The sequence below is a fragment of the Leptinotarsa decemlineata genome, unplaced genomic scaffold (genome assembly GCF_025532065.1).
Source record: "Leptinotarsa decemlineata unplaced genomic scaffold, Ldec_3_MD MMD2_tig00026307_RagTag_RagTag, whole genome shotgun sequence".
NCBI classification, from domain to species: Eukaryota; Metazoa; Arthropoda; class Insecta; order Coleoptera; family Chrysomelidae; genus Leptinotarsa; species Leptinotarsa decemlineata.
In genome coordinates this window covers 18165029-18181986 of record NW_027412681.1, presented here as the reverse complement: position 1 = coordinate 18181986, position 16958 = coordinate 18165029, and the positions used below count along the sequence as shown (strand labels likewise).

At 33.2% G+C, this 16958-nt stretch overlaps 2 protein-coding genes across 3 annotated transcripts; one reads left to right on the top strand and one right to left on the bottom strand.

The window, feature by feature from the left end:
• Positions 1-717: 717 nt before the first annotated feature.
• LOC111510730 (uncharacterized) lies at positions 718-6080 on the bottom strand. 2 transcript variants are annotated; one of them, XM_023166671.2, is made up of 3 exons: positions 5447-6071; positions 2111-2258; positions 718-935 (listed from the first exon to the last, which is right to left on the bottom strand). In XM_023166671.2, the coding sequence occupies exons 1-3, from the start codon at positions 5993-5995 to the stop codon at positions 862-864; spliced, it is 771 nt and encodes a 256-aa protein (XP_023022439.1). In that variant the 5' UTR covers positions 5996-6071; the 3' UTR covers positions 718-861. The 2 variants fall into 2 exon arrangements, with proteins under 2 accessions (XP_023022439.1, XP_074037382.1); XM_074181281.1 differs by lacking the exon at positions 718-935 and adding an exon at positions 970-1551 and having other exon boundaries at positions 5447-6080.
• Positions 6081-8335: 2255 nt separating this feature from the next.
• Pex11ab (peroxisomal biogenesis factor 11ab) lies at positions 8336-10996 on the top strand. Its single transcript, XM_023166672.2, has 3 exons — positions 8336-8609; positions 8661-8770; positions 8823-10996. The coding sequence occupies exons 1-3, from the start codon at positions 8554-8556 to the stop codon at positions 9350-9352; spliced, it is 696 nt and encodes a 231-aa protein (XP_023022440.2). The 5' UTR covers positions 8336-8553; the 3' UTR covers positions 9353-10996.
• Positions 10997-16958: the final 5962 nt, after the last annotated feature.

Sequence of the window (16958 nt, the reverse complement as noted above, 5' to 3'; positions counted from 1 at the left end):
TATAGCATCGCTTTTTTGTCCATCCACTAGTCTGTCTTTGGAAACTCTGTAATCTGAATCACCACGTCTCAGCAGCCTGTCATCTCATAAGTAAGTTGGCATCTGCTTACAGTTTTCTCGAGCAGTTCCACATGCATATATTTTGTTAGAAAGTAGCGTATTTTTAAAGGTGTACATAATTGAAGAAGTTATCAAAGTACACCTTGTGATTCTTAGCAACTAACTCTCTAGAAAGATCTTTGATGATTCGTTCTCCTAGCACCCTTTCAGTAAGAACACCAACTTTGCTAGTATATATTTGAAATTGTGAGACATAACCTGTCTCATCACTATGTACCCAGACTTTGTAGCCTCTTTTTATAGGTTTTTTACGCATATACTGGCGTAGGCTGCTTCTTCCTTCGTAGCGAATCATTGATTCATCAATGGCTTGATGCTCATTAAGCGCGAATGATATCAAATACCATTCTGACAGTGTGTCAATAAGCGGCCGAACTTTGTAAAGTTTATCAAACTTCGGATCTTGCTTTGACCTCTATAGCGGGGCATGGATTTTAGTCCCATGAGAATATTCAATCCAAGAAAAATATTCTTGTAGGTACGCTGATATTTAAATCAATAAGTTGAGTTACTTAAAATTGAATCAGTTTTACAAGTTATATAACTGTTGAAAAATAGAATTTGTATTTCTAGGTTTTATAAATATTAAACGAAGTGTGGCCGCCAATATTATTTTATTATACAAGTTTGGGGTGGTGACACTACTAAAAAATATTAAAAAAATCTACATAAATCCAGGAGAGATCCATATATTCAGCATTAGGTAGCATGTTTCAATTCGATGTCTTGTACATGCCTAGTTCAATCAATCCTTTCAGAAGCAGTGGTGGAAGCCTCTAACTTCGATATAATGAAATTTTCAATCACAGTTTGAGCTGAAAAAACTTGCAAGATGTACACAGGTTATTCACCAATGACCATTACAATAATATAATTCATAGAGATTCAAATTTGTATTGTCTTAGAGTGAAGATATTAATAATAATAGAATATTATAGCGAAAATGCCATGTATAGGAAAAATCCAAATAAAGCATTGTTCCCAAACACCAGATATGGAGATGAAGATGCCAACTTAGTTTTTGGTTAGTGAAACACGCGTCAAGAAAAGTGTTGCGGTTGGGGTGTTTGGAAGCAGTATTTGTTTTGCATTCATTCTACGCCAGATGTTCCAGTTCTAGCTTTCATCCGTGATATAGACAAAAACTCAAATCACAAATATCAAATATAAACGAGGGACCTCATGGTAATCTATTGAAAAACCATGGGCAGCCGAAGGAGCGACAAGTAATCAACTAGATGAACCAGAGTTGATGTAACATTTTTGGAGAATCTCACAACAGTTGCAACTTTGTTTCGTGTTTGGGAATAGGGAATTGTCTACAGCTGTTTTGTTATATATTAATCCATCAATATCTAATTTTCTGTATTTTTTTCTGCTTCAGTTGTAACAGTTGTACGAAAGGGCATATGTATTTTTTTTGACATTCACCTAAAAAAATTCGGCTCTAAATACAAAATAGATTGAATGTTAGGTTAGGTTATAATGAATAAATACGTCAAAATTCTGAGTCTAGAGCCGGAATGACCAAATTACATTATACAAAGTGAGATAAAAATTTCCCCGTAGTAACTATGGGAGTCAACTTCCAACTGTCGCGGGACAATGTTTAAATCGGTGGATTTGTGGAGGAATTTGAGAACTTGTTCAACCCCTAGCCCAAAGTCACGACGCGATCACAAAATACTATACAAAAAAGTCCCTAAAGACGGAATTGAAACAATGAACTTTTTAGCAGATAACAATATCAAGTGAATGTGGACAGCTGCGATAATTTTGAATGAATTGAGTTTACCGCTGAAAATGATATTGAAGACCAGTAACACAGAATATAGGTCAGGGTAAATTGACACCTCATCATCAAATTCTGATTCACAACGAATAGTTTTGAATAATCCCCCCAATAGCAGCAAACATAAAAGCCAAAAAACTCAAATAGGTTTTGACGTATATACGAATGATAGATATACATCCGTGTGCGTATACTCACCCAATGTACTATTGTTGTCTATGGCGACTTTATGGGCCGTATCATCATTTAAATTTACCAAAGCGAATTTTGCTCCGTGTTGCAACAACTCTTGACAGGTATGTGGATGATTTCCTTTAGCAGCATACATCAGTGCTGTATTACACATCTGAAATATTAAGAATTTTTTCAAATCAATAAATAAGGCAGTTCACTGTTTCAAAATCATATATATATATATATATATATATATATATATATATATATATATATATATATATATATATATATATATATATATATATATATATATATATTTACATAACATCAATTTCGACAACACAAAAATGCTAGCAAGCAACGAAAACTTTTACTCACGAACAATCAGAGAGGCAATCGAAATTGAAAAACGACCTAATAATATGAACAAGAGGGATGATGCGCAAAGATTACCATCAACATGGAGATCCGTTTTATCACTTCGCACAAGCAATAAGACTGCTCAACTTCAGAGGCAAAACTCGGTACATGACAATACAGGTACAATAACAGAGACAGGAGAGACAGCTCAGGTAATAAGACCAAAACAGGTAGTCGAGCAAACACAGGTAGTGGCAGCAACGCAGGTAAAGGGAAACATCCATCCCTATAAATTGAGACACAGAGTTCGAATTAATCAGTCTAGTTGAAAAAAACCAGACATCACCAGAAGATGGCAAATGAGACTTTGCCGAAACGTTGTGAAAATAATCCTTATGGGGAGAAAATACACAGAACACGGAGCGAAACCCGAGAAAACAGCTCATCATATATATATATATATATATATATATATATATATATATATATATATATATAAATATATATATATATATATATATATATATATATATATATATATATATATATATATATATATATATATAGGAGAAGGTAATCGTTGCTGACTAGTTAAGAATGGAACCAACAAATAATGGGGCTAAGCAGCAAATGAAAGAGTACTCTTTAAAGTTTGTCCAAGCTTTCGGAAATATAATAAATTGTTTCCATCAGGGATGCTACAATTTGAGGGTGTAAGTAATATTAATATATAATTATGAATGGTTAGACTTACAACTTTTTGAGGATGTTTCATACGATGGTTATGTAAAATATTGGACACAACATGATGGGTGAACATTGATACAATACATTTATAAAACTGGTTAAAGGATGTCTAATATTGGATAAAATATTTGTGAAAAACGTTACAGTTTAAAATTAATTTGAAGGAAGAATAATGTCACATGTCGAAATTTCACAAAACATTAATTTGGAGGGATTGACAGATAGTTGACATATGTCAGTGGTTCTAGTGATAAAAGCTGTTACCAACTTTGACTTGTAAAGAATTATTTTTGGAAATTTCTACCTGTGCAGCTTTTATTAAAGTGAATGTAAGATAATGACATTTGGATTAAAGTATAAAGTACATTATTCTATTAATGCTAGATTGGGTGAATTCATTGAAACATTGTTATATGGATTTTTATCTAACGTCAAAAGATAGGAATATATCTCACTAAGATGATTAATATCTGTTTTTTTGTTGATGCAATTTTTATTTTCAGCAATGAAGGCCATTTCAAGACAGGACCTTTTTATTAAATGTGTTTCACTAGCTAAGACCTTAGTGGCATCAAAATTCCTATGGTGGTCAAACTTATTGACATGTTCAGCTAGAGCACATCTTTCAGGATGGTGTCTACAATCGCTTTTGTGAGAAGTTATTCTGGAACTTAAAGTTCTTGACGTTTGACCAACATAGATTTTGTTGCATGGAATACTGTATATTACATTTATTCGAGAAGTAATGAGGGGTTTATCTTTAACTCTGGTGTGTAAAGTTCTAATCGTGAGAACTGCTTTGGTGGCTATTTTAATATTGGGCAATTCATTGAAAATTCTAGAGAGTTTGGGGGTGATCTCCTTAATGAAGGGTAAAGTACTATAAAAAACTGGGGATGGAGCAATATTAATTCCATTGTTTTCAATTATATTTGGATTTGGTGGTAAGGTTATATTAATGTCTGATATGGATGAGGAATTAAACAAAATATTTTTTAACATACTCAAAGGATATGAATTATCCAGAAAAAGTTTAAGCAAAATATCAAGATTTTTTTAGTGAAATTGGATGTCAGAGATTTTCAACTCTCTATTTTTCATTTGTTTCACTAGATTCACTTTCATCAATGTTCATCCATCATGTTGTGTCCAATATTTTACATAACCATCGTATGAAACATCCTCAAAAAGTTGTATAGCAGTCAGAGGCAGAAAGATTGTAAAACTCTTTTTTCTGTTCAAGCTTTCGAGGCGTTTATTGTCTCTTCATCGGGAACAATATATATATATTGATTGATGCAACTAATGTTCCTTTATTTTGAGTATTTCAATATTAAATTCTACAAAAAGGATTTGAAGCTTTATATTTTCTATTAATTATCTGCGAGCGTTTTCGACAGTTGGTAGTACTGTCATCATCTGGCACTCCTCAAACTGAGGTTGACATATGACATGTATTTAATTCGTATATGTGTAGTACAAGCCAATGACAAAGCTCAAGTTAAAATTGACATTCGACATCCAGATATATGATCTGTGGACAATTTCAAAATGAATAATCTTTAAATCTTAAGGTTCAATCAAGATATAGCCTGTCAACGTTTGTATGACGTCATATTTTACCTTCTTTTAAAAGCAATAAACGATTGCAATTCACATATTTTTATTTAACACAGTTTTTTCCGTATCTTCGCACCTTTTTCTATCCCTTTCCAATCACTTATTGCCGAGTTTCCTGAAATTATAATGAAATTCCATAATTTTTGTCAGGTGCACACAAATCACTTTTTATAAGTTGCATTAGAACTTGGAGGTCAGGTTAGATGTTGAGGATACATAGTTTTTTAAAATTTTAAAGTAAGGTTAGACTAACTTAGGTTAGGTTAGGTTGAGTTAGCATGTGACAAATTATGGAATTTCAATCTCATTTCAAGAAATTTGGCAACAAGTGAATGAAAAGCGATAGAAAAAAGTGCGATTATATGGAAAAAGATGTGTTGAATAAAAAATATGTGAATTGCAATCGTTTATGGCTTAAAAAAATGTAAAATACCTATGACATCATACAAACTTTGACAGGCTATATCTCGAAAACTAATTGAGTCCGACAAAAAATAAAAAGTGTTCTGAATTCCTACCATCACGTATCATCATCACAGAAAAAATCGCGAAAATCCGTGAGTATCCCATAAAGTAAAATTTTCCTAAATGAATTCAGAATGAATTAAAAAAATATAGAAATAATATTACGTGATCCACTTGATTAACATCAGCTCCATGGTTGATGAGTAACCTGACAATATCATGATGACCACCACTTGCAGCTAAAATAAGGGGGCATTCTTCTTCTGATCCTTTTACATTTACCATTGCTCCATGTTTCAAAAGGTGTTCGACAGTACTGAATTGCCCATACGCACAAGCCCAGTGCAGTGCTGTCAAATTTTCACCATCCACTATATCCACATTCTTTTCTCTTTCAATTTCTTCTTCAGTCAACTCTCCTTGACCAGCTTTCATATGAAAGTTAATTTCTGTAGGTTCCGGCACTGGTGTTTCAGCTTGAGTGTTTCCCCGTTGCAAATTAGTTAATACCGTATTGCACGAACTACTTTGCTGCTTGTAAGGCAAAAACGCACTTTTACGTATACCATCTTGAAGAAATCGAGGAGACCACTTTTTGGGACTGCAGCTTACGTCCGAAGATAGACCCAAAGAGCTTGAACTAGTTGGACTTAGTAGAAATGTAGGTTTTACATCATTTTCATCACTTGATGAGTTACCGCAAGAAAGATCCATAACTTAACATGTTTTTGTTGACTCTAGTTTGAGCTTGTGTCTAAGTTGCCTGCACCGTAACGTTATTGTGGAAATTGCTTTTCATGACAGAATTAAAGACGTTCAATCCAGATTCTCTGTTATTCGACTCATATAATAAGTAGACGAAAAAAGTATTGCAATTTACTAGAAATATTGATTTTATATACAGTACGTCGTGCCAAGAGGAGAAACCGAGGGATAACCAGACAAATAATGAAAGAATATTTCAGTGGTTTTTGTTGCATTTCAGTAGTTTTGTTATTACTCGCCTTTCTGACCAACAATTTCTATCGATCTAATTTCAACACTTTTTTATTAGGTTGCAAACATTACGTAACTTTTGAATTGATCATCATTTACAGGCAAATATTCCCAGATGAGTCCACGATTTTGATAAATAAAACCGTGACATCGTAACATGTTCGGTATTGGAATGATATCAATCATATGTTCAGAATCCCAATCCAACCCAACGTCGCTATTTCTAAAACGTGTATGCTTGGTGGGTTGTATCGTATTTCTTTGAGAAAACTTGTGAAAGAAATTATTTTTTTAATATGTTAAATGCTCACTTTTTATGATTATTCAGAACGAATGCCATCAGATGTATACCTGTGCCATTTTCCAAGAGATGTAAAAAGAAATGACTCGATCAGAAATTTGAACAAAAACGGATCCGGCAATTTGTCTAGGTTTATGCCCTCCAAGTCCTAACTTCGACAGAGTATTTGTGGGTACGCTTAAAACAGTTGAATCACGATAAAACGGTGTCAAATGATGAGCATATTTTGAAACCAAGCATTATGAAAGCAATAGAAGGAATGTTTCTAGAAGTAGTGAGGAATACTTTGATTATTTCAGTAGCTAACTGGAAAATGTTGTCTTCATGTTAGAGCGGTGTTTGAATTCTATCTGATTTTGTTCTATTTTTATGAATTATGCCAACATAGAATAAATCCAAAACAAGCACTGTTATGTTGCATTCCATTGACTAGAACCGCAACCCTCTTCTGGGCGTGCAAACTTTTCTGATGATTGCACCGAGAGAATGTTGCAGTGTTTGAGAGCAGTGCTTGTTCTGGATATTGGTGTTCGTTTTAGTTTATTGTAATTTGTGAATGTTTTATTTTATATATAAAACAGTTACATGTTTTCTTCACTCACTTCAAAAGATACTGAAAGCGATATACGAAATGAAAAGGTATGAAAAATCAAAGGTTTGGCTGTCAAAATTCCAAGTGAAATGTAAATTTGAAGCAAACAATTTCAGCTGTCCACACTTAATGATAAACTATATTCAGAATTTGCGATTTGACTTGACAATTTTCTCGAATAATATTTCAAAATAATGATTCATTCTTTACTCTTGAAAAATTTGTATGTTAACACAAAATATTTTCTATGATCGACAATCCTATTTTTAAGTGAGAAAACATTTTTTTCAAAAATTACTTCTTTTTTTTTATATAGGTACCAAATTGTCGGAAATACCGTACAAATATTTCTATATTTGCTAAGTACATCGTTCAGATGCGACATCTCTCGGACAAATTCAAACTAATCCGGATAGCAAAACAAAACTCCTGTTAGCAGTTTTCATACATTGTTGTGGTTTCTTGAGTGAAAGTAATTTATTTCACCTCTTCATCAGTTTCTCACGCCTATAATGAACACACGAAAACATTACTGCATTTCATTAGTTCAGACTTCCATTGTCTAATATGATATAAAATTGCTTTGAAATCCCTGAAAAAATCTGTAGAAATTAAAAAAGACTAGCTGAATTATAACAGAGTTATATTAAGCAAAAAAACTGAAATTGCTATGAAATAAAATAATACAAGCAACAACCTTAAAATAAAAAAAAATTGAACTATTAACACGAGATGAAAATTGAAACGTGAAGTAACTTAATTTGAAATGTTTCAATTTTCAATTTTCATTTCTTGATAATAATTTTTTAATTTATATCTCGTGTTAATAGTTCATTTTGTTATATTTTGGTTGTTGCTTGTATTTTATTTCATTGTAATTTCAGTTTATTTTGCTTCATATAATTGTTATTTTTTAGCTAATCTTTTTAATTTTTTACAGATTTTTTCAGGAATTTCAAATCAATTTAATATCATATTAGACAAGGGAAGTTCTAACTAATTAAATGCACCACGAAACATTGTCATCCACCTTCAAAAAACATAACTCTCACAAATTCCCAAAAAAATAACTCAAAACACAAAAATCCACAACAATAAACATAACAAAAAACAACATTCAGTTATTTAATCAACGCACCGGTAGAAATTCCTCCATACATATGGAATACTAGACACTGCTCAAGTCAAAATAAAGTGGATGTTCAATTCGAAATGTTTTATGTCCTGCATACTGCATGATATAAACCATGCGATAATTTCCATAAGTATTCTGTCATGTCAGAGAACGAAAGGACAAGGTTACAATAATTTCAAGATTCCAACCAAGATAAAAATTTAAAATTTCAACTGATATGAGTTGTCATCAATTTATTATATGAAATCATGGACAAAATAATAAAAATCAATAATCAAACTGCTGGAAGAGACAAAATCGCAAGGTATTTATAATGTTCTATCATTGTTTCAGCAATATAAAAACAAATTTGTAGGCTCTTACAGTACATCAGTCGATTTTTATGGCACAGACTTCAACAAAGTAATAAAGATGGTGTTGCTGGACTAAAGAATCTAGAGTTTCAACTCAGCACTTTCAGAAAACGTAAGTTGATGTTTGGATGAGTTTTGTTTTATATACATAACAAATTTTCCAGTACTTCGATTTGGAAGATTCGCTGAGGGATTGTATACAGCTCTACCATTATTTCAACAAGAGGATATACCCACGAGATACACAATTATTTTGAGCAAAATAGCTAATTCTCTATTTTTACTCGCTGACCACTTTTTATGGCTTGGTAGGGCTGATATATGTGCGGTCGACACAGAAAAGTGGAGCCGTATCTCAAATAAATACTGGTTATACTCAATTACAATGAATTTAATGAGGGATTTTTATGAAATTTCCCTAATTGTGAAATCTGAAAAAAGTAATATTATACCAAAAAATGGTTTAAGAAGTTTTGCTGATATTATGAAAGCTCTCTCGAAGCTATCTCTAGCTGTACAAATGAATCAAAATGTAGTTATAGATACTGTCAAGAATGGCTGTGACTTTTTCATTCCGTTAACGGCTCTGGGTCATGTTAAGTTGTCTCCAGGTACTGTTGGTTTCTTGGGCGCTATTTCTTCCATCGCAGGCCTACTAGTTCTTCTAGAACCTTCAAAGAAATTGACACCTTGAAAAAATTTTCTATTTTCAAATGAGTCTGAACCAAATGATTTAATTGATAATATATGTTGGGGTTATTTGTTTTAAACAAACTGGCAAAGTAGATTTGAATTATAATATATATTTAAGGTTTTGATACAAATTGATCCAAACTCAACCAAATGTTGAACTTATAAAAATCAAATTTTTATTCACGTTATGCTTCTTTTGAGGTATTTGTATTTTGTTCCATTTTTAGTTCCATTCCGGTACCAAAAATGTTCCAAAATATAAGAGGGTATTAGACTTGATTCATTATAACATTAGAATATGCCTTTTATGGTTTTCCACCTTCCGTTTGGTACAAAAAGTGTAATCTTTCAGATCATCAAATACGGATGAAAATAAAGAGTATCTGAAACAACTACTCGCCCTATTGATACTGTAGTTAGAAGTAATTTTTTTATCTATTTCTTTACCAATCCTTCATAATGAAAAGTGTAATGGATATCATTCATGGGGCATGTTACCACCTTTTCCTTTAATGACCCAGTATTAACATTTTGAAATTGAGTATTCAGAATGATGAAAAGCCATTATTCTGTTGATTGGAGACTGTTCTTTCATTTTGGTTTTGTAAGCTGAGTTCATGAAAGTTGGACTGTTTCTCAAAGGTTACCAAGGACAAGAAATATTTCTATGTTGGTACTCATTAAAAATTAAGAGCTTGCTTGCATAAGTTTCAACTATTGAAGATTGTTTTTCTTATGGGAATGATAATAGATAGATGAATCAAAGTTTAAGAAATCAAGAAACATCGAGAAATTACTTTGAATTATTTCAATTCTGTATTCATAAATTTTTGCTAAACAGCAATATGGCCAAAAGGGGCTAAGTCTCGCATAAGCAATCAACATAAATCATTATCTTACATTATGGTATTAGGGTGGAATTAACTTTGTTGTACCTATACCATGAACTTCATATCAGAAATTCTATTTTTCAGACTCAAACCGTTTCTACTATTAGGAAAAGCACATTTTTTCGTTTAAAAGTCATTTGCAAAAAATATGGGTCAACTCCTTTTGTCCAATCAATAAAAATTTTTTATTTTGTGGGCATTACACAACTTCCGTATGTCATGGTCTTGTAAATATTGGCAAGGTATATTTTGACAGCGTTGGTAAACAAAAAGTTTCATGTGTTCTTAAGGCTTATGGGTACAGTTGCTTTTGGCTACTATAGATTCACTGTTGTTTCAGATGTACTCTTTCTTCTGTTTGTATTTGGACGAAAATCTGTGGATATTCTAGATACCTATTTTGAAGTGTTCAATTATATTTTTTTATCATCATTTCATAAATTTTGGTATATTTTTAAGATATCCACAATACAGACTATCACTTTTTATTTTTCATATTTTAGATTCTCTAGTTCAAATAACAAAGTAGTTTAATAACAAAAATTTTACTAGCTTGAAAAATTGACAGTTTGTCTGTATTTTTTGTTTTGTTCATGGTCTGTTGAAAGTCAAGTATCCTGAATTTATTTTTATAAGGTCAGAATTAGGAACTGAACATATATTTGCGGTGATGAGAGCCAGTTATTTGTATTATTTTATATATTTTTGTTGAGAAAATAAAAAAGAAAATTTTCATAATTTTTCAGAAATTTGAATGTTGTCTTGTGTACTAAACTCTCCATTTCTCACCTACTACTTATGAAATCATTATTATTCATCATATATTTTTTGGGAGGTATTGTTTCTTGTTCTAGTAAATTGTTTCTGGTAAAAATGTTTTCTCGTTGTCAAAGCCACAAAACAGATATGGTTTGCAAATTGAATTTTGAAGTATCTTCATCAATTTCAAAACGAACTTGCAATGACCCTGTTGAGATAGGTGTTTTGTTACCTTTCATCTTATTCCTGTTAAATTACTTTAAGCAAGTAAGATTTCAAGGACGCCATCTAATATTCATTTAAATGTTTTATTGGTATCTTAATACATAATAATAATTGATGATTTGCGGTTAGGTACATAAGAAATTTATTTCAGAAGATTGAGTGTACTTTTGCATGAAAAATTAATTATTGAAGTGAACACATAATAATATTTGTTATTTTTCTCTAGTGGTGATCAATCCACCAGTGATGTGGCAAGAAGTTCATAACAATACCCCAGTTAAACTATTTGATCTATATGTAAGGTAATGTTAATACAGGTGGCTATGATTTGAACACAAATATAAAACTTTCTTTAATTACTGTCCGCACGATAATTTGCCAATTGTGTTCTTTTATCCGATTTTAAATGGCAGTTTTGAGTTGCTTTTTTATGAATATTGGCTAATTATCTAATACTAACTGAAAACTTAGGTCATTTGAATATATATATGAGTTTTTATGTCGTCACTCAGAGGAAATAATTTCATCTTGTGGTAAAAAACTCATTGGGAAAATTAAAAATGATTTTTGAAAATTAATAACAGTATGATAGAAAATAGTTGCTCAATTGAGCAACTATTGATGTGCTCTGTAAGTAATTAAAAACACCGAACAGTTAATTTCCATGTTTAAAAAACTATTAAGATTATTTTGAAATTCGTCTTGAATGATATTGAAAATGAAAATATTACAAAAATATATCTATTGAAATCAAGGGCGCAACCAGTTAAGTCAATTATTCCACTTCCAACACCTAAAAAACTATTAAGATTATTTTGAAATTCGTCTTGAATGATATTGAAAATGAAAATATTACAAAAATATATCTATTGAAATCAAGGGCGCAACCAGTTAAGTCAATTATTCCACTTCCAACACCTAAAAAACTATTAAGATTATTTTGAAATTCGTCTTGAATGATATTGAAAATGAAAATATTACAAAAATATATCTATTGAAATCAAGGGCGCAACCAGTTAAGTCAATTATTCCACTTCCAACACCAAATGTTACGTTTCTCCGTTGGTTCTAACTAGACTTTCCCGATCTGCGTGTTGGTAGTGTTTGTATATCAAAATGGAAGTCTTTGGAAGCCGATTGGGAAGTCCATGGAAATCTTTTGAAGTGACGCGACGTTTGGAACGATCGCGAAGCGGAAGTCGAGTTGAGCGCGAACTTGATTCAGTCACAATCGATTGACGAAAACCAGCGGCGGCTAGTGTTATTTTTTTAGGGGATGATTCACAACCTTATATTCAATAACAAGTCTTATGGTAAATTATGAAAACTTGTTTAAAAATAAAAAGAAACTCTTGAGTTTGATAAAAATTGTATTATAAGTCATAAAATATACAAAAATGTCAAAAAAATCTCATAAACAAATTGCTTCAACAGTTTCTTAATGAATCGAGCGATCGTCATCGTGTGATAGTGAAAAGTATTTCGAAATATACATATACAGTGTCTCACTTCTCATGGAAATATCCCCGTATTTTCCATAATATTCGAGGTAGAACGATGAAACTCTCTGGACTGATGGAAATGCTCAAAATGCACCTACCACCTGAATGGGGTTGGCCAAAGTGATATACACTGTCCGCCACTCGCGATGGAACACCCCATATTTTACGGTAAAACATATTACGGGGCAAAATAGGCTCAAAATTCCTTTAGATTCGTGATCAGGACTACCAACTTAGTACGAATACATTTTTTTCCTGAAAAAATTTCAGTCCTGAAAAATCCGAATTTGTCTCACTTCTTATGGAAACACCCCCGTATCTTCCGTAATATTCGAGGTGGAACGATGAAACTCTCAAGACTGATGGAAATGCTCAAAATGCACCTACCACCTGAATGGGGTTGGCCAAAGTGATATACACTATCCGTCCACAGTAAAAATGGGGTGTTCCATCGCGAGTGGCGGACAGTGTATATCACTTTGGCCAACCCCATTCAGGTGGTAGGTGCATTTTGAGCATTTCCATCAGTCCTGAGAGTTTCATCGTTCCACCTCGAATATTACGGAAGATACGGGGGTGTTTCCATAAGAAGTGAGACAAATTCGGATTTTTCAGGACTGAAATTTTTTTAGGAAAAAAGTGTAATCGTAGTAAGTTGGTAGTCCTGATCACGAATCTGAAGGAATTTTGAGCCTATTTTGCCCCTTAATATGTTTTACCGTAAAAATGGGGTATTCCATCGCGAGTGGCGGGCAGTGTATATCACTTTGGCCAACCCCATTCAGGTGGAAGGTGCATTTTGAGCATTTCCATCAGTCCAGAGAGTTTCATCGGTCTATCTCGAATTAATTTATTTATTTACCAATATAGGGGTTACAAACAGATTAACAAATCCAATAGAGAACCCACTTTATAATTTTAGTTCAAGTGGGCTTTGAGAAAAAAGAATGTAAATTTAAATTTTTTGTAAACTAAATTAGACAATCGAAGAATAACATAATTCTTATAAGAGTGACAGAGACTACAGAAATGATCACAACTTATCAATGAAATTTTTTTTCATCCTGCGTTTGAAACAGTCTAAAGAGATTTCAAAATATTGAATATCATTGCAAATTTCGTTAAAGGTTTTGAGCATTCTATAAAGTGGTGAATTTTGAGCAGCATTTGTCCTTGTGCAAGTTAATTTGAAGAATTATGTGCGCCTCAACGTTCTACCCTGAACATTGAACTCAATTTTGGAATAAAGCTCTGGGCAGTGGACTAATCCTTTCATCAACTTGAAAATCATGATAAGATCCGTAACAGTTCTTCTATCCTTCATAGGCATAATATTGTATTGGCGCATAATGGGACTGTAATCGCTATTCGTAATTGGAAAATTCAATTTGTGACCAATGTAACGAAGAAATTTGTTTTGGACTCTTTCAATACGATCTATGTTCATGTGGTTCTGTTTCTGTAGAGTAGGGAGGGTGAGTGTAAGCCCACGCACTTAGGCCACATGTGACCCATTGTACATCCTCCCGAGGAGTTGTCCTCCTAGGTCGTCGTCCATCCTGTCCTTTCCAGGAAGGTGGACAGGTCGCTGGGAGACATCTCCTTTATATCGGCAGGTGTAGGCCAAGACTCGCCGAACACACACTCTCTTATTGACGATAACTCCGGGCACTCGCACAGGACATGCCTGACAGTCTCATCTTCCTGTTCACACATCCTGCATAGAGGTGTGTCCACTAGCCCCATATTATGTAGGTGTTTCCTTAGCTGACGGTGGCCAGTCAGAAGTCCTACTGTAAGGTGTAGATTTTTCTTGGTCATCGCCAGATATTTCTTCGGCGCCAGCTTCCCAGGGTCGCCCAAGGCGATCCTGGCAAGATTACATCCTTTGATTTAATCCCATCTCTTTAGAGATTGAGCATGGGTGTAACTTTTGACTAGTTCCGCAATTGTCGAAGTCATCAGGCCGTGGGTGCCACTTGGTCCTAAAATTCTTAGTCCAGCCGCTTCCTTGGCTAAAGAGTCGGCAATGCGATTACCTTTACTCCTGTCGTGCCCTTTAACCCACCTCAGAATAATGTTATTATCTACCGAGGCTTTGGCTACATCTTGGTGGCACTCTAGTGCTAGCCCTGAAGTAACACGGTGTCTGTTCAAGGCTAATAGTGCTTGTCTGCTATCAGTGCAGATTGTTATGTTTTTGCCAGAAATTCTTTTCTTGGTTATTTCTTTTGTGGCGATTGAGATACCAGCCATGTTTATGTGGTACTGAGGTTTCCAAACAACCGATGCAAAGCAGAGCCTACTATGTACATATGCATAATATAAATTGAGGAGAGATTTTGCCGTTCTGAAGTTTTGACAGTTTCTTTCAAAGAATTCAATGATACTATTACATTCATTGACGGTTTTTTCTATATGTGAATTAAATGACAACTTCGAGTCCATAATTATTCCCAAGTCTTTAACTTCTGAAACAGATTTCAGTTTGTGATTTTCAAAGTAATAATTATTTCTGATTATATTTTTGTTTCTGGAGAATGAAATTGACACGCAAATCATTATCATCACAGAATTTTTTGAGCCGCTTCAAGTCCTCCTGAATTTCTCCGCTGTCATATGAATCCTTTACTGTGTGATAGATTTTCAATTAATCGGCATATAGTAAAAATTTACACTTATTAAAGCAACTAGAGATTTCGTTGATGTATATAATGAAGAATAAATGTTATTATATATTATTTTTTCAAAAAGTTTGTCAAATATACATAATTTACTGATCGGCCTATAATTCTTTACATTGTGTCTGTCGCCGCTCTTGTAGATTAGTGCGATATGCGAAATTTCCCATTTGGCAGGAAAAATTCCACTCTGAACAAGGTTGTTCTTGCACTGCTTAACAAAGGAAACGGGTATATGATCAGGACCTCCACATTTTTTTATATCTAACGAGTTAATAGCTGTCAGTAAGGTATATTCATTTACTTCGACGGATTCGACTGGGGAGATGAAGAAAGTTGGATCAACTATGTCAATAGGTTGGATGAAGTTGTTTTTGAAATTTTTAGCGAAAAGGTTACTTTATTGTGTCCCCGGTATCTGCAGTTTCATTGTCAAGATATAACGAGCTTGGGATACAATTTGTATTTTTTCTCAAATTTTTTATGAATTCCCAAAACATTTTCGAGTTCCTATTGATTTCATCTTCCATATTTTTAGAATACTCTAGAAAATCACGTCGATTGAGTTCCTTAGAACGCGCTCGCAGGTTTTTAAATTTCAGATAGTCGATTTGGTTTTTGTATATTTTAAATTTTTTGTGTACTCGGTTTTTTTTCAATATGATTTGAATAGTTTCACGTTTGAAATATATGGGAAACCCAGTTTTTGTTCTTGTTACGGGGACATGTTTGTCAATAAGATCATAAGATTGTCGAGTAGAACTCATTTAGATACGTGTCAACATCCTTTCCAGAAAATACTCCAGCCCAGTCCTTTCCACTGAGTTCAATGTTCAGAGCATCGTAGTTTGCTTTGGAAAAGTTACGGTATACATTGTGTTTGGAGGTCAATTTATGGAATTGTTTTTCTTTTAGTAGAATTTCAACTGCAGGGTGGTGGGGATCTTCATTTACTATTATATCTATAGATTTATCTACATATTGTACGTGATTCTGATTGCAAAAAATTTGATTTAATATCCTATCATTATTGTTAGTGATATTATTATATTGTAATAATTCTAGTGATAGAAGGGTGTCAATTAGTTCAGACATTTTTGGGTTCAAGATGAGACTCGTTATATTCACTTGGTTCCATTCAATAGTAGAAAGATTGAAATCGCCCAAGATAAGTACATTGTTTTTAGATAATGTTGGTTCGTTTTTATGCAATTGGTTGATATGAGTTATATGGCTAAACTGTTACCTGGGGGAAGATAAACACAACAGATATAAAGTTTTTTTCCTTTTTCTTCTTGAATAGATATCCATAGGTCCTCGGCATCTGACTGAAGATGTGGATGATGATTGACTCGTAGCGTTGCGGTCACTGCAATACTTACCCCTCCGCCATCAGATTTCATGTAGCCCGTAGTTTCCCTATCTCGTCGAAAAACATGATATCTGTTACAGAATAGTTCACCAGAGTTAACGCTTGAGTTGAGCCATGTTTCAGTGAAACAAAGAACTTGTAAATTACAGGACTTGACTTTATCAGAAAATTCTTTAGA